General features: G+C 33.9%; 1 protein-coding gene and 1 long non-coding RNA gene across 2 annotated transcripts in view; one reads left to right on the top strand and one right to left on the bottom strand.

The window, feature by feature from the left end:
- LOC143226133 (uncharacterized) overlaps window positions 1-19,448 on the top strand; it is a 52,965-nt gene that overhangs the window by 27,432 nt on the left and 6,085 nt on the right. The window contains exon 2 of the mRNA XM_076456693.1: window positions 8,284-8,457. Coding sequence (XP_076312808.1) covers window positions 8,284-8,457 — 174 coding nt within the window. The remainder of the gene's footprint in view (window positions 1-8,283; window positions 8,458-19,448) is intronic.
- Window positions 1,346-19,258, bottom strand: LOC143226134 (uncharacterized). The gene is made up of 3 exons (XR_013014358.1): window positions 19,036-19,258; window positions 18,627-18,721; window positions 1,346-1,568 (listed from the first exon to the last, which is right to left on the bottom strand). It is a non-coding gene; the product is annotated as an uncharacterized LOC143226134 (long non-coding RNA).

The raw sequence follows: 19,448 nt of genomic DNA, 5'->3' as shown, positions 1-19,448 counted from the left end.
GCTCGCCCTTTCAGTCATGAAGGCTTTATAATATGATGGTCAATCCCATTAGTCGTTGGTACAAGAGTATCCGAAGAGTTAGTGAATGACTAGCTGCCTTTCCTCTAGTCTCATACTGTTAAATTACGAAGATAAGCGCAGATAGACTTCATGTAACTTTGCGCGAAATACAAAACAATCAAACAATTAGCACACGCCCATGGAGGTTTGTTTTGTTTTGAATTTTACGCAAAGCTAGATGAAGGCTATCTGCGCTAGCCGTCTCTTTTACCAACAAATAGTGGGATTGAGAGGACAAGCATGTTTTGGTGTGGCGGGGATTCGAACCCGCGACCTTCGGATTACAAGTTGAGTGCCTTAACCACTTGGTCATGATGGGTTGTCCTTGGAAGAAAAGGTCAAGATTGCATCTGACCCTCCCAGGTCCACACAAAGATCTAAACACCGACAGAGTTGTGTCTGACCTTTCCAGGTTCCTTTTTTCGGGAGGGAAGGGGGACTGTGGGAACTGTAGATTGTCTGTGGTACAAATAGGGTAAAAATCCATAAGAAATATAGGAATATTTTACTCAACTAGAGTTATAAAAATATTTTCTGATATACAACTAAACAGTCAGTTAGTACTAATGAAAACAGTAACATATCAGTTGTTGTAGTTTTTACTATAAAGTCGTATAATTTTTTGTGTATTTCATGTTAATGCTCTTTTATTCTAGTAATTAGCAGCAAGTAAGGAGTAGAATCAAATCAGGTGTAACTTATAGTAGTTGTTTACAATTTGTATGACATTTTTGGGTAAAAGGGCATTATCTTGAGCTCCCTAAACTCTGCACATCACTGCTCGGGTTATATATACCTTGTGAATAACACTTTAAATAGCTCTTTTTATCATCTAACATTGAAACTTCAAAGCCACTTCTTAGTTAATTAAGCTTTTCATACAAATATTGCATTGTTCATTTTATCACCTCCCAGTGAAGTTTGAAGCATGTCTTACTTTTTGAATAACATGTTAAAATTGCCTCTTTTATCATTTAATATAAAAATTTGGAGTTTACTTCTTACATATACACTATTTAAATAACATTTGTTTAAAGAATTTTTGTTTTGACATCTTACAGAAAGATTTAGAGAGAGTCTTCTACTTCTGTATCTACCTGTTCAATAACATTTCAAACAGTTATTTTTTCACGTCGTACTGTAATTGGAACGTTTCTCTTGTGTATATATGTCTATGTATATATCTTAAATACTGATAAAGTTAAATAAACACAATCAAAAGGAAGGACCACGTTAAAAACAGCAAATTTAAACCTCTGACTAATTATATTAGTTTGATATAACCTACAAAGAAGTCGAAACAAAAATAAATCAAAACATAATAAACAAAAAATGCTGCACTAATTAAAATGATCCCATGGTACAAGCTATAATGTGGGATATAAAATGTACCCTAGGTTTTGGAGGTGACAGAAGTAGGACCCACATTGCGGTTGGGATACACCGTCTGTCAGTCTTAACCTCCATTCGCCAGTCTCACATAAAGAGACTGTTATCGTTTTATAGAACTGGAAGAAAGAAAATTTAGCTCCAAAAACATAAAAGATATATTCAGTTTATGTATATACAGTAAGTATATATTTTTCAATACTCAGGTTTTTAAACAAGTAATAAGAGTTCTAATGAAAACTAATTATTCTACTTGTATAACAAATTTATATCTTTATTATCATGAGAATAGATTTATTGAAAATTGCACAAATCCAGATATTTTTACCTCAACTTACAGATATGTAGATGATTTAATTAGTATAAATAATTCTGAAATAAATAATGTTATTAACACTATTTATCCAACAGAATTATAAATTCAAAATACTTTGATATCTAATACAGAAGCACATTATTTAGATTTAGAAATTAAAATAATTGGCAAGGATATCAGTGTAAATATTTTTGACAAAAGAAAATATTTGTTATAACAAAATAGTATATATACACACACATATACCGCCTCATGAATAGGTAATATAATTTGTTTTATCATTTCACAGACCAGTAAATAAAACAAAATGACGCCCTGATTAGCTTACCCAAGGTAATGTTAAGTAAAACGTCATTTCCGATATTCAAAACGTTTCCGAATATTCTTCCAACCATAAATATGTAAATTTAAATATATATCAAATAAACTACTTGAAAAACACTTATACTGTTTGTTATACAATGTTCACAAGTTGACTCAGCCTTAGAGGGTTTTTTTCTTCAAGAAAATACTACAAATATTCAAAGCAGTCTGTGGTATTTTCTTTGTAATTATATAAAGCATGTAGAATTAACTATTCCTTAAACATTTAACATTTTATCCCCTGTCTCCGGTGTTTGATACAATTTGTCTTCCTACATACAAATCGAATTCAACTGAGATAGCTTGACGGGGCTTTCGTTCACGGGCGTGCGCAACCTATCACGTGAAATGATCTACATTTACCAGTAAAACGTATACATAGCTGAACATATAGACACTTTTACCTGTTCAAACCATTATATTGTTGGCTAAATATTGTTGGAGCCTGCATGCTTTCTATATTTCTAAGAGCCATTTCGTAATAAAATATCTTTTCTTTTCACATAACGATTTCATTTTTTTTTCAGCCAATATTTTACCATTGCAACTGACAGCGAAACGTTTACTGAAATAACGTTTTTAACCATTATCTGTAGAATTACGGGTATTTTTTCTCTGTAACTTTATTATCGAAATGTCTAAATTCCTTCGGTATGCACTACAAAATCTAAGAACCGTTAGTTAACGTGTGGATTAAGTGGGTTTAATAGTTAGTTGTACTTTAAAATATTCAAGTGTTTAACAATGTTCAGCTCCTTTCTTTTCTGGCTTTGTATTACGAGTATTGTTCAAAAAGGTATTTTAAACTCAAGCATGCAGTTAAAGTCATTACGGTGGGGGTGTAACAAGGATTGTTCTCTGTTAAAACCCTTGTTGCTTGATAAAAGCACAGTACTGTATTGCTGTATACTAGCTTAATGTTATACATATATATGTGTATTTGTCAATGAGACAGATAGGCACTATTAAGACTTGGAAATTTGCGTTTATCCTGACATTTAAGTTTATTCGTGGACTCTGAGATAAGCAGCAAGCTGTGGCAAAAGTTATTGATCTTGTTTCTGTGTGTGTGTGCAGTTCTTAGTAACCTTACGAGCAGCACAATGGAATATCATATCATCAATAACACTGCCAAGCGTTTCCTAGAAACGTTATTAAGATTAATTATCAAAATCCATTCTTTTTTTTTTTTCTCTGAAAATTGCCTATAATTTATTCAATATACTTTTATTGCACTTAGCTTAAGAAACAAAGAAGTTACTAGTTGCCTTTAACTCATCTAATACTATGACACCGTCTTTCCCCACTAGGGGAATATTTTATTTTTTTGAAGTTAAGCACAAAGCTATACAATGGGTATCTAAATCCTGTCACTATCGTTGTAAGTCCACAGACATACCACTATGCCAGTGGAGGGTCAGAGGGTATAGAAGTAGTAAGTTTTAAGAGGGGGTCTCTGTTCCAATCCTAGACGGCCCGGCATGGCCAGATTGTTAAGGCACTCGACTGGTAATTCAAGAATCGTGTGTTCGAATCCCATCACACCAAATATGCTCGCCCGTTAATAAAAGAGTAGCCCAAGATTGGGCTGTGGGTGATGCTGACAAGCTGCTTTCCTTCTGTTCTTACGTTGCTAAATTAGGGACGGATAGAGCAGATAGAACTCGAGCAGCTCCAGGCGAAATTAAAAATCAAACAAACCAAAACGTTCCCTCCTTCCCACTGAACTGATCCCTGAAGTCTAACTTGCTAATCTGCTCTTCCTTGCGTATAAATTTCAACCAAGCATTTAGCCCTAGTGACCTACTCAAAATTTCATCTCCACAGTTAATTATTAGAAGTATTCCTGACACAATTAATTTATGGTATTTATCTTTAAATGCTTTATACTTATTAATTAGCTTGTCTGACATATTCTTCTTTATATCGTTAGCCCCTATGTGCGTAACATTACCAGTCCCTTTCATTTTATCTCTTGCTTTCTCAGTTATGTCTTCCACTTGTGCCCCGTCCCAGCGTAGCATAATCTAACTCTTTTTTCCCTAATTACACCACAGAATGTACTTTTCACATGCCGTGTCAAGGAACCACCTATAACTATAACTTCTTCAAGTTCGTAATCCATATCGTCGTCTATTCCTTTTCCTCCCTCTAATAGTTCCTTGTTTACATTAGCCAAGAGCTGAGTATGTTGCTCAACAGAATGGAGTCTTCACAGTTAAATTCACTACTTTAACCCTAATACTACCACTTCTAACTTATTGAATGTCATTGTTAGTCTTAGCTGACGTATTCCTTGCATGTAAAAGCTTAAGTTCCTCTGGGAATTCTGCTGTCACTTCGTACAGTTTTTATTTCTGTTTATTTATTTCCTCAACTTTTGTTAGGATAGCCTCCAACTTTTCCTCCAACCTGCACACTCTACATATAAATTGAACATCCTCACTACTATCTTCCTTACAAGTGCATAGTAGTCCAGAGTCCCAAATAAAACCAATTCATTGCACCTGCTGCACCTAACAAACTGGGAACACATAACTCCCGAACTTGTATTATTTTTTGAATTAAAATAAACACTCGATACTATGATTCTATACCAATAGCCTGATGTTAACATTGTTAAGCCCAGGTTTAACAATTAACTACTTTTGAATTGTATTTATTAAATTAAACATTGTATTTTAGTTGTTTTACAATCTCACTCCAAGTTGAATTATATTTGAGCCTAAAAACCGTTACACGTACTAAGCCTAATCTAATGTTATACTAAACCATACTAAAATCTAAATTCAAATCTTACATCTGCTATTTTAGTCCCCAGTCTTACTAAATCTAATTTGTTTGTTTTTTGTTATTCAATTCTAATTTCTAAAGATAAAAACAATAAAACCAAATAACATTAAAAAATCTGCAATATTATCAAAACTTAGTTTTCTAATGTCTTTTCAGCTTGTTAATTAAAATTGGGAAGTTTAAAGAATGATAAGGCTCCTGGGTCTAATAATGTTTCCCCACTGATTTTAAAGGAGATCAAGGATTGCATGTGAGCCACTTGGTACAGTTTTTGTAAGCTCTTGAATAATGGACAGTTGGACAAAATTGGAAATTAGCTAATGTCACTCCTATCTTCAAGAGAGGCAATAGAAGTTGTCCCCGTAATTATAGGCATATTAGTCCAACATCATTTGGTTGAAAAGTTTTGGAAAGTCTGATAAAAGATACTTTGGAAAGTCATTTATCAAAGTTTATAATGTTATTGGATAGTCAACATGGTTTCACCAAGGGAATATTTTGCCTTACAAATCTTTTGACATGCTTTGAAAATATTACTGCGTATGTAAATTAGGGTAAGTGGGTAGTTTTGGTATATCTGGATTTTCAGAAAGCATTTGACAAAGTGTCATATAAAAGGCTTGTAAAGAAACTTATCTCTATAGGCACCGGGATAAGTTAACTACTTGGATTTTATGGAAGAAAGTAGATGGTTGTTACAAATTCAGTCAAACTGAATTAATGTTACAAATGGTGTACCTCAGGTCTCATTCTTCGGAACACTGCTTTTTTATATTTATATTAATATAATATTGATATCAGATGAAGGAATGGTCAATAAGTTACTTAAATTTGCTGATTAAATTAAAGTATTGGGTGTTACTGACTATGAAGAGGATGCTGCTAGTTTACAAAGGATGGATATAGATCATTTAGTGAGTTGGGCAAGTAGAAGAATGGTTAGTTTGGGTCTGATTGAAGTGTTTAAGATTTTAAATGGAATTGATAATGTTGATGCATCAACATTTTTCATTTTTCAACAGCTAGCGGCATGGCTAGGTGGTTAAGGCGTTCGACTCGTAATCTGAGGGTCGCGGGTTCGAATCCCCGTCACACCAAACATCCTCGCCCTTTTAGAAGTGGGTGCGTTATAATGTTACGTTCAATCCCCCTATTTGTAAGTAAAAGAGTAGCACAAGAGTTGGCGGTGCGTGGTGATAACTAGCTGCCTTCCCTCTAATCTTACACTGCTAAATTAGGGATGGCTAACACAGATAGCCCTCGTGTAGCTTTGCGTAAAATTTTAAAAAATAAAATTTAAAAGTTAAAACTACAAGAAAGTCTCACTCCAAGGGTTAAAATTAAAAACTAAGACAAAAACTATAATAACCTTTGTTTTGTTTTTTGAAATTTGAAATTGATCCCTCCGAGGGCTGAAAGAGAACGCGATTCGAATCCGTAATTCACATATTGCGATACGAGCTCCCTAACCACCAGGCTTATAATTCACAACTTAAAATTATTTAAGTGAATTAGAAAACATATTTTTTGTTGTTATTCCCTTGTAACTATAAAATAGTTTGAAATTCATATATATGTAAAAACGGCTGGTATGAGAAAAGAAAACTCCATGTAGAGGCTACATAGAGTTTTCTCTACCCCTACCAGCCGTTTTCACATATATATTTGCCCCCAAGTGGCTCAGCGGTACGTCTGCAGACTTATAACGCCAAAAACCAGGTTTCGATACCCTTGGTGTGCAGATCACAGATAGCCCATTGTGTAGCTTTGTGTTTAATTCAAAACAAAACAGCATATATATTTTTCTCTTTAAATGGGGTTTCTCGTCATCACGAGTTTGAAATTCATATTAAGTTTGTAATGTAAAATTAACTTAAATAAAAAAGTGTTTAAATGAACAAGGTTTTTCCACAGTAATTACGTAATAGCCTTGAGTATACGTATCAAAGAAGTTAAGTGAGTTTTTACCAGTAGGTTAAATCACTTCACAGTCGCCCCCCCACCCGTGGTACAGCGGTATGTCTGTGAACGTACACTGCTAAAACCTGGCATTCGATACTCGTGGTGGGTAAAATATACAATGTATACTATAGGTAGTTTTCTGTGTGGCTTTGTGCTTAATAACCAACCAAACACTTCATAGGTGTACGTTTAATGTTATCACGATGAAATCTTACTTTTGTGTAAAATGAATGCATTGCACTTGGAATGTAAGAAGTAATTTACTTTTATAAATTATAACTTCGTAAAGTTACGTTGTATAAAAATGAACTGTACTATTTTCTACTAATTCGTCCCCTTTCTTTTACTCAGGGTTCAGCGGTGAATTTGCGGGCGTGCAATACTTAAATCCGTGGTTCGATTTCTCGCGGAGAACTGAGAGTAAATAGCTCATTGTGTAACTTTGTGGTAAGAAAACAACAGACTCTAGCTGATCAAGGTTATATATTTGCAAGAAATAATCTTAATTAGTAATAGTTCTCTCTCGCAGGAAGGGATACACTTTGTATATAGTCTCTTTTTCAGCCGTGGTATAGTGGCTCTGAATTTTTCCGGTGCAAACTTTTAGCTCATAGCTCCATCATCTATTCACTGATTTGAGATCTAATTACAATTTTGGACTCAGGAGATAAAACCTTTTTCAGCTGATATCTATGATAACGCTCACGGTTTCGTAGATTAATTTACTCTGATCCTGCCCAAAATAAGTTCAGTTTGAGTGTAGGCTGGTAGAGATCCTGATGAGTGATAAAATCAGGTCTCGTGTACGCACGTCTCATGATTTTAGAAAATTAGCTTATATATAAATTTTATTTGTCTTTTCATATGCCCCTCTCAGTAGACCATCGGTAAATCAGTGGGGCTTATAACAAAATTTCGGACTTCATAACGGCAATGGGCAGAAACACAAATGGCCCATTATGTATTTTGCGCTTCACAACAAACAAAATCTTTTTGTTATAACAGATTGATTGTAGTTAAAATAAATATTACTTGCACAGAACATACCGTATTGTTTAGTATGTGAATACAATTGAAATAAAATCAGATTATTCTAATTAAAAAGCACTTGAACTGAATGTGCAACCGATAAAAATTTGTGTGAGCATGTGACAGTGTGTACTAGATTTGTTTGACTTAATCCAACTGATCACAGGCCTTGAACTAAAAGCTCCGAAGTACTCTGTACGTGGGGAAGATTCGAACTTTTTTTACCTGATATTTCTTCTCCCAGAGTATCTTAATTTAACATATACGTTTACTATTGTCACACAAGCAAGTTTTGATGTACAAAGGATAGGTGTGTGTGTATATAAATTATTTTGATTTTGCGCGGTAATAATTAGTTTCTTTATTCTTAGGAACATTCTTTGCTGGAACTACGATACTGTGTGGTTGTAAAACAGAACACTCTAACCGAGGAATGGCCGTACTATACAACTTATTGGCGGGACTTTTGCAACTGATTTTGGCGCCACTTATCATTGGTTGGATCTGGAGCATCATGTGGGGATTGATATTTGTTCAGCTCAGTGGTTAGTCAGGTCTTTATTTAATAATTATTGATGGTATCCGAAAGACACGTCTTAAAAAAAAAGAAAACAACACGTATAGTACAACAGTATCGATGTAAACTTAATATAAGCTTTCCTAGCATTTTACAGAAGCAATTTTATCAAAGTAACGTCTTTTTAGAAAACTGGTTTATGTATATTTATCCATGTTATTTTTATTCATATTATGCGTGCAATTAATGCAAAGTAACTCAATTGCCAAAGTCGCAAATTGAAGAAGCGTCAAAACAGTGTTCTCAAAAACATTTTAAGTACAATATTTCTAAATATAATAATACCTGAATGAAAACTGACGTACAAGCATATTCATCACGAACCACGATAGTTCATAATAGGGATAGCAAGGAATTACACAAAACACTAATGGAACGTTAAGCATAGAGCACCTTAAACAGTAAACATTAATTTCAAACAAAACTGAAACCTTTACTATTGACTGCTAAAGCTGTACACGTATTAAAATGCACAAAAAAGCATTTAAACTATAGACTTACAAAAAAAAAAAAAGATAAATCCGCTCAAAACGGTTCGATTAGCATATTTCTTATTATTCTCTTTTCAGCCTACAATGGAAACGGCTTGGTATATTGAACTCAAACCTTTTGTAGAGTACTAAATGAGGTACTGTATGTTGTATGGGTATTGAAAATATTTGTATCTTCAATATTTTACATAAGTTAAAAAACATCATAATTCTAGTGTGGTGTTCCTTTTAAAAAGTTCAAGTACAGGATGAAACAGAAATTACCAGCAAATAACAGGTGCACATTACATGACTAGCGTATAGATACTTAATGCTTTGTACACTATACAATCTTTAGAGAACCAAACCCTATGCTATGTATGAAGTGAAGAAGTAAAAAATATATAAATACACATTTTGTTACAGACATTCGAATAATAATTAGTTTAATTGACACGAAGGTTTATTTAAAGCGATGTTTTAGACGTATACGCTTTATTTGAAAAGACTGATTTTCTACTGGTGAGGTTTTACACACGCTTCATGGGGGTTGTATCTCAATATAGACATATATCTGCTTATTGCTGTGCGTTATGTATAGAGAATTTAGTTTTACAGAAACTGTAAATGCTCACTATATTCTCAATCACATCTCTATCACAATTTACAGTTGTATTTTAACATTTTATATCTCGAACTTGTGCCATCAAATAGCTGATAGCTGCTGGCTATGTTTATTATCATTACAATGTATGAAGTTAGTTACCACATAATGTAATCCTCTGCTTATAACTGAGTATAACAAAAACACCAAAGAGATAAATAACAAATCAGAAATTTAAAAACCCACAAATAGAGATCGTAAAGAGTAAGCGAACAAGACTGGAAATATTATTTACTCAAACTACAGATCCCTATTTTAACTACACTAAATGTGATTCTAGATAACAACACTGTAGGGGTTTGTAGTTTAAGTACGTGTCTACAGTATCTTCAAGCTTGTTTGTTTACTTCTTACGATCCTTATTTATAGGTTTTTTTTTTTAATTATCAATTTTTTATTTACCTTATAAATAATGTATTGAAACTATCATAATATAATATGGTTATTAAGTAACAAAATAAATAATTGTATAGTTTTAAATTTCGCACAAAGATACGCTAGGGCTATCTGCACAAGCTGTTCCTAATACAGAAGTGAAAGACTACAAGGAAGGCAGCTAGTCATTGCCACCCACCACCACCTCTTGGTCTACTCTTTTTACCACGTAATAGTGGGATTAACCGTCACTCCCTGTATAACGACCATGCTTCATGTAATATATATTCGAACCAGGCACTCGCAGACTCAAAAGTTTTAACCATCTGACCATACCAGACCCGTCTGAATGTAAGCAACTACTTGTTAAGACGGGCGCAAACTTTTATAATACAAACGCACTATACAGCTTGGTGTCAGCTCCGGAAATATCTAGGTTAAAGACCGTAACTACATGAACAATTATAAATTTCATCTCGATTTATATAAAAACGTTTGTAACGTTAACCTCTTCTAGTGGCTCTTATTAGACGTAAGAGATTTCTCTTCTCTGTTTATCTTATATCGCACCATAAATAACATAATTCTTAACCACTAGGAGTACTAGATTAATAATTTTCATAAATTATCGAACCACAGTATATTTTTGAAATGGTTTCTTTGAAACCTACTCTCCGGTGGCTCAGCAGTCGGTTCGTGGGTTTATAACGCAAAATATCGGGTTTCGATACTTACGGATGGCAGAGTACAAATATTCCATTGTGCTTTGTGCTTAACAGCTAAGAAACAAACACTGAAAGTATTAAAATTTTCAAAGTTTAGTACAGCAATGTCTTATCAAAAGTGTTACTTTACATCTTTCTACACGTTATGTTTGTGCCATATCCATTATGTCCAGCAAATAGGAACACTTTTGATTTTTTAACCTCTGTAATCATTAGTATTTAACAACTTTCAAAAACATCAAAAACTAAACGCGCAAGGTACATTATCTCAAGTAACTGCACTTAAGACTTCTGCCCTTAACAAGTTGGTCAATTATTAGGAAATAAATGATATTTTATAGTTTATTTTTTACATATATATCATGATTTTAAACAGTTATATCTTATTATTGCTAACAAATTAAGTTTCACTGAAATATTTTTCTTAAAGCAGTAAGTCAATCTCAAAACGCAGAAATTGCATTAATCTTGTGACAGACACAACACTGTAAAAGTCTACAGTTTGTTTGTTTGTTTTGGAATTTCGCACAAAGCTACTCGAGGGCTATCTGTGCTAGCCGTCCCTAATTTAGCAGTGTAAGACTAGAGGGAAGGCAGCTAGTCATCACCACCCACCGCCAACTCTTGGGCTACTCTTTTACCAACGAATAGTGGGATTGACCGTCACATTATACACCCCCACGGCTGGGAGGGCGAGCATGTTTAGCGCGACGCGGGCGTGAACCCGCGACCCTCGGATTACGAGTCGCACGCCTTACGCGCTTGGCCATGCCAGGCCGATATAAAAGTTTACAAATAGAAGACTTTGGTTCGATTTTTATATTGAACTTAAACCAGAGATTAATTGTTTGTTATATACTGCTAAAGTATAAATATTCTAGATGTCAAAGTTTTTGTAAATGTAATGGCGCCATGATAGTATTTATCTCAATGAAAATAAGGACAATAAGTGCCTTTTCCAATAAGATGTAGAGTAAATTGGGTTCTCTCTTTAACTTATCATAAAGTGTAGTGTTTTTCACTTGCAACACTCTAATATAACGTATGATTGAAAAGATGTAGGAGCTTTTTGTTCTCTACCAATTGGTTTGGTTTGGTTTCAATTTCGCATAAAGCTACACGAGGGCTATTTGCGTTAACAGCCCCTAATTTATCAGTATAAAACTAGAGAGAAGGCAGCTAGTCATCATCACCCACCGCCAACTCTTGGGCTACTTTTGTACCAACGAATAGTGGGATTAACCGTCACTCACTGTATAACGACCATGTTTTGTGTAATATATATTCGAACCAGGCACTCGCAGAGTCAAAAGTTTTAACCATCTAACCATAGTCATTCACTAACTCTTCGGATACTCTTGTACCAACGAGGATTGACCATCACATTATAACGCTCCCACGGCTAAAAGGGAGAGCATGTTTGGTGTGACGGGGATTCGAATCCGCAACCCTCAGATTACAAGTCAAGTGCCTTAGCTACCTGAGCATGCCCGACCCTGTCAGTTGTCAAATAGGAATAAATCTATGTCATTCCCGAGTTTTAAAACGATTAATAAAAACAAAGTTGTATAAAACGAAAAAAAACTCGCCATCATAACTCTATTGCTGCCATCTATTAACAGAAAGTGCTAGCACAGTTGTGAAAAAAATTTCTAAATTTTCCTCCTTGAACTATAACATTATAAAAGAGAAAACAGCTTTCGGATTATGATTGAAACGATGTTATTGATAATAACACAAACACTATCTCTGAAAAATTAAAAACTGCAGTTGAGTTTCCAACTTTTAAAAATAGTTTTATCATCACATTGCAAAATATTTCATAATAGAAAATTGAAATATTGTTTAACAGTTGCGACAATTCACTAATTATTGTAACAAATGTAAATGTATAGGTTTTGTTATTCAGTATTTGCTTTGCTTTCTACTCTTGTTCGTTAAGTGCTGTAAATCAATTGGTATGTTTTACTACCTTATTTTAGAATACATTATATGACCAAATTTTGTTATAAATTATTTAACGTACAAGATTCGGAAATTGAATGTAATGTTTTAGTTGAAATGAAATATAGTAAAATGTCAAAAGCGTGAGAAAAGTAATTTTCGAGTACCAGAGGGGCTCACTACCCAAGTGCGCCATGGAGGAATGTATATCTTGTATCCTTTGAAGAACCGTTATTGTTATGAGGGCTATCTGTGCTAGCCGTCCCTAATTTAGCAGTGTAAGACTAGATAGAAGGCAGCTAGTCATCACCACCAATCGTCGACACTTGAGTTACTCTTTTACCAACGAATAGTGGGATTGATCGACACATTATAACGCACCCACGGCAAGCTCGTTTGGTGTGACGGGGATTCGAAGTTGCGACCCTCAGATTACGAGTCGAGTGCCTTAACCACTTGGCCTTGCCGGGCCGACTAACATGATTTTATTTTAAATAAAAATTGATAGATATTTATCATGCAAGTTATTTTAGTTGCAAGTTTCAGCTCCCTAACTGAAATCTTGCAATAAAAACTTAAAACTACTACTTTTTAAGTTTTACTTGTATATACTAATCTGAGAAGCAGAACTCAACTCATAAAACTAAAATAATTTGTTTGTACTAATGATCAGTGGCGTATTAGGTAAGGGCTAGAGGGGGGTCAGCTTCAGGGCCCATGGTCCCAATGGGGGCCCATTGATAGTTTTATTTTATATAAAATTACATGGAATGTAGAGCTTACAACAATTATTAGCCTATAGGCCCACACAACTTTAAATCCACCACTGCTAATAAAGATCCTTCCATACTTTTAGTAAGGTCAGGAATTTTCATTAACTTCTTAAATCACCTGAGAATAACACTAGGGTGAATAAATAAAGCCCTAACTACTAATCTGCCAGTCATGGAGCAGTAACACATAATAAACTTCAGAAGTGAAATTGTCATTAATATATTGTATAGTCAAGACGGCTGGTATGGGTATTAAAAAAAAACTCTCTTTGTTAACCTGAATATGACATAAGAAGATCGAAACGTTGCCCTGTACTTTAGCTTCATTAAAGTTTTAATACCCATACTAACTGTCTAGATAATACAGTTTTACTTTAAGTAGGTTTCTCGTCATCATGAATTGCTTCATTAATACATTGTTTTGAAAACCTTCAAGGTATAAAATAATTGGAACGATTTTCCTATAAACAGTTTAAGAAAAAAAACATAATCATCACACTGATTTAAGTAAAACTACTTTATTATTTCTATGGAAGTCGTTTTAGAAGAATAATTGCTTAATCTTGGAATATCTAAAATGTTTAATTTTCCTTCAGAAATAGTTAATTTTTCATCAAAATAACTACCAAAAATTAAGGACAGAAAAGACTCTGTCGCGCAATCGGCTACCGCGTTCGGCTGTTAACCGAAAGGTGGGTATATGTTTTAACCCTGAGGAATTTTAATTCGTAATTAACCAGAAGGTATCTAATTCGTAAACAATGTATTTTAAATTAGTGAATGGTAATTTAAGTTGGAATATATCTGCCGTTAATGTGTAATAGAATGATTCCTGTGTATGAAAGCACATTATTTATACTTACAACAATACATTTGTCGAAGAACTGGTAATACGTGGTGTTTTGATCAATCTCAAACAAACAGTGGACCAAGGGACATATTTTATAGTGGGTATTGCCACACCCACCCTAAATATGTTTATTTAGCTAATAATTTCACAATCTTGAACCAGCATTTTATTCTTAAATGTTTTGTATTTTGAATTATTTTTCCTTGATATTTTTGGGAAATTTCTGGGTTCTTTCGTTGAAAATTTCAAGTATTCACATTTCTGCCAGTAAAAAAAAAAGTAACCAAAGCATAAGGTCAGCCCATTAAAATGACAGGGTTACATCTAAAAACCCTTTGGATTTACATCAGTTCTACGTTGGGCATTCAAAAGTAGGGTCGCCAGGAAGTCTTTTTATTTTGGTCCATAAAGGATGAAGAACTTTAATATGATTTATAAGATGCACTCAGAGTATAAATAGACACTAAGTCTGTTAGTAAAATTAATAAAGTAATTGTAACACCATTTCTGTAATGTGGAATAAAATAAGTGTGGAATAAAGCAGGTTTGAATAATGTAGGTGTAAAGCTTCTTACACGTGAAATACACAATGTGTCTAAATACAATTTATTGATTATATTTATTAGTTCAAGATCTTCATTTAATCCTTATGATTCCAGACGAGCTCCTCAGCTTTTCCTGATGCAATTGTAAATTGACAAACAGTAATTTATAAGCACAAAGATATAGTTTGATTTGGATAATATAATACATATTTCGAAAGAATATTAATCTGAAAAAAAACAACACTTCATTATGCTTATAAATCGGTTTTTGCCAGTTCAATATAATAAGAATGATCGTTGACGCAGGCAGACTAAACATTTTTGGAATACTACATGAAGCTCGTAGTCTGACTTAACAGTGTAGTATCTTCCTTATATCTCTTGGATTGTCAAGATTTCTCAATATATTATTATTATTGTCCTCGTCTCTTGTGGACGTTTTGCTGGTGCTCACTTCACCAGCTGGTTTATTGGTTAGGACTCTCGAGTTTCAATATGTGGGTTGCGAGTTCAAAACCTATTGTCGAACATGCCCTTACCCTTTAAGATGCGAGGGGCGTTATAATGTTACGATCTATCCCACTATTTGATAGTAAAAAAAAGTAGTCCAATAGTTGGCAGTTTTGTCTAGCTGCCTTTCCTCTAGTCCAGTGGTTCCCAAACAGGGGTGCGAGATAACATTTGTTTTGGCCATCTTCATCTTTATTCTTAAATAAATAATTACTGTGAAGGGTGTGAGAACATATTAAAATTTTTTTTAGGGGTGCGGGGCATAAAAAAGTTGGGAACCACTGCTCTAGTCCGTCACTTCAAAATTTGGTACAGTTGTACCTAGATAGCCCTTGAGTAGCTTTGAATATAACTCAAAAAACAAACTAAACTTGCCCCAGCAGCCAGTTGTAGCTTAATAATGAACACAAAAGCTGACTAATAATCGAACACTTAAATTAAATGTGAAAATAGAGATTTAGTACAATTTTCGAGCATAATTATATCGTTATAGTCTGTGATACCACATCCCATCATGCTATAAGTGTCCATTGTTCATCTTGACAGTGATTCTGCAGCAGAGTTTCCATTGCAAAAGTCTTCGTCGTAAAACTTTCTTGTCCAACGCACACCCCTTTTCCTTGCATACTCAAATCAAATAATGTATATTTATTGTACTATGTGGGATATGCGAAAGATCCAGGTTATCATCCATATTAATGACTGTTGCATGATGTACGCCATTAAAATAAGAGTCAAGAAAAACAATCGGGTTCGAATCTCCGTCACACCATACATGCTCGTCCTTTCAGTTATGGGCACGTTATAATGTACATTCAATCACACTGTTCATTGCTTTAAAAAATGTAGCCCAAGCGTTAATAATGGGTGCTGATTACTAGCTGCTTTCCCTCTAGTCTTACACTCCTAAATTAGGAACAGCTAGAACAGATAGCTCTCGTGTGGCTTTGCGCGAAATCCAAACAAACAAACCTTCCATCTGCTCAGTTGTTCAAATTAGGAACAAAGGTAAACAGTTTTAGCAACTTTGTCATAAATATATAAAACCCAAATACTGATAATCACCGACTAAAATGTTTCAAAGAACCACCGAAGAGTTAAGTGATTAACCGTAAAATTTACACTTCCTCGAATTTTAAAAGCAACCTTGTTGTTATATATAAAAGGTGACATAAAAAATGTTTTCAAATAGGAAATACCATTACTGTTATTTGTTATACTTATTCAAAATGTAAAATATTTAGTTATCCAAGAATTAAACTACTTTTTAAATATGTACGCATTTTAATTCATTAATTAACAATTTTGTTATCATATTAAACTTATAGCAATAATATTGTCCTATTAAAACTCAGCTTTTATGTGTATTTTTCCTTGTAAAAAGTTGTATATGTTATATACTAGATTTAGGTTTTGTTGGTACTGTTAAACAGATATTAGTGAATATTATAAAACAGTTTGTTGTTGTTTTAATTTCACACAAAGATACAGGGGAAAAGACTACAGGGAAGGCAGTTAGAAATCACTACCCATCGCAAACACTTGGGCTACTTTTTTTAGCAACGAATAGTATGATTGAGTGTACATTATAATGCCCCCACGACTGAAAGGGCGAATGTGTTTGGACGAGGGATTTGAATTCAAGACCTTCAAAGTGCTACTCAAGCTGGGTCATTGTAAGACAGAATACAAGTATTTTTACAATATACAGTTGGCTTCATCTAACTCATTCGTCAGTATAGTTTCAAATTATTTATGTCTTTTGTGACGCCCCCCGCTAGTACAGCGGTATATCTCCGGATTTACAACGCTAAAATCAGGGGTTCGATTCCCCTCGGTGGGCTGAGCAGATAGCTCTTTGTGGCTTTGCTATGAGAAAACACAAACAGTCTTTTGTGATAACGTAAGTAAACAGTAAAAAGTGCAACTCCTGGAAATGTGTGCATCTGTTTTCTGTATTGTGTATTCAACTGAAATAATATTTAATTTATTACAAGAGGCATTTAATTATTCTGTTCCATCATCGCTCTTATTGATCACAAGCGAATTAATAAGAAATGTTTGTGATCTTAATTAGTGTATAAAGAAGAGGTTAGCTTTTATAAAGTTTTTAGAACTGCGACACTACTTTTCAACTATGTCGTTGCCGAGGTAATCCTCATTTTCAGAGAACTTGTAACTACAGAGCTATTATTTCTGTTCTAAACTTATCAGATGAAAACATCGTTGCCATGGTGCTGCTCTAAGTACATGCTACCTCACGTAAGATACGCAATACAGACCGTTGAAATAACTGGGCGACATCGAGTTGCAGAACAACACAAAGGAAAATCCGAGTTTTAATGTTACCGGTTAGATGATATAGTTTTACACCCACCTGAAAATGGCTTAAATAAATTATAACATTTGACTATGACACTACAGAAGAAAACAAGATGGAATTCTCAGCAGCCGCAGCACTTGAATTTCTTGTAGGCAAGATTAGAGTAAATTAATTTATGATAGCCCCACTTTTTTTTTTTTAGATGTATTTATGTACACCAGCAATATCAAGCATCTCACGAGCAGGTATACCAACCACACTTGATTTTATTACTTATCAGTATCTCTACCACCCTACCCTCAAATTATTATTTTTTTAAGGTAGAATTAGAGTAAATTAATCTATGAGACCATGGGCATGGTCAAATTCATCAGGCGAAAGGGTTTGACCTCCAGAATTCAAAATTCCATACAAAATAACGGAACATACCTAGATTGTTACGTATGTTTATGGAAGTTCTGTGAACTTTAAATTTTTTTACATAATTTATTTGTGTGTGTGTGTATATATATGTAGGTTATATATATATGTAGGTTTTTAATTATATATCCTGGAAAGTGAGATGTTCTTAGGCAAACGTTGAACTAAATCTTATTCTAGGCCCGGCATGGCCAGGTGGGTTAAGGCGTGCGACTCGTAATCTGAGGGTCATGGGTTCGCATCCCAGTCACGCCAAATATTATCGCTCTTTCAGCGGTGGGGGTGTTATAAGTGACGGTCAATCCTGCTATTCGTTGGTAAAAAGAGTAGTCTAAGAGTTGGCAGTGGGAGGTGATGACTAGCTGCCTTCCTTCTAGTCTCACACTGCTGAATTAGGGACGGCTAGCGCAAATAGCCCTCGAGTAGCTTTGCGCGAAATTCAAAAACAAACAAATCTTATTCTAAACTTTGTTTTCTGCCATTTTCAACAAAAATTTACTAAGAACTTGTTGTCTAAATTAACACTTCTCATAAGTACCTCCGGAAAAGTGTTCTTCTCTCGTCCCCAACTAAGACAGCGGTAGGTCTATGGATTTACAAATCAGGGGTTCAATTTCCCTCGGTGGACACAAACTAGCAAAAAGTACATATAATTGAAGCAGGACTTTTTGTATAAGTGTGAGAAAGGTTATATTACATACAGAAATATATTACAGACCCTACTTAGAGAGGAAAATGTTTTACATTGCTCTAAATTTAATTATAATTCGTATAATGTTATTTATGTATTATCTTGTATTTGTGGTAAACAAATATATGTTGAAGGAACCGAAACTCACGTTTGAAAATCAATTCACATAACAATCATCTCAAAAATGTAAATAATTGCTTATTACCTGATAACAAGCACATTAATTAGTATATTATGAAAAAAAATCATACTTTACCATTTTGTCTTCCCAAATATATCCATTTTGTTATTCTTGGGGAAAAGGTAAGAAGCGATTTTAGGAAAATTATTTCATTAATAAATTTAAAACTACATTAATTTTTACACAGTTTAATACATAAATAGTTTAAAACATTTGCCTGTATATACGTGTGCGTGCGTGTAAAGCTTTAAGGTTAACAAATTGAAAGGTGCCTTCATTAAGTAGGTCTTATCAGATATGATCTTACTTTAGAAATTAAAGAATCTGTTGAAGATACGAAACCAGTATATATATATATGTAGTGTGTGTTTTAAATTACTTGCTTTAAATTAACGATAATAAAAAGTTGTTAAAGTATTTCAGTCTTGTTTCATTTTATCAAGCAATGTGTACTTCGTTACTAGCATACATTATATATACTAATATCT

The sequence above is a fragment of the Tachypleus tridentatus genome, chromosome 9 (genome assembly GCF_004210375.1).
Source record: "Tachypleus tridentatus isolate NWPU-2018 chromosome 9, ASM421037v1, whole genome shotgun sequence".
Classification (NCBI taxonomy): Eukaryota; Metazoa; Arthropoda; class Merostomata; order Xiphosura; family Limulidae; genus Tachypleus; species Tachypleus tridentatus.
Note: the sequence above shows the minus strand (reverse complement) of the source record. Positions and strands in the feature narration are given on the sequence as shown.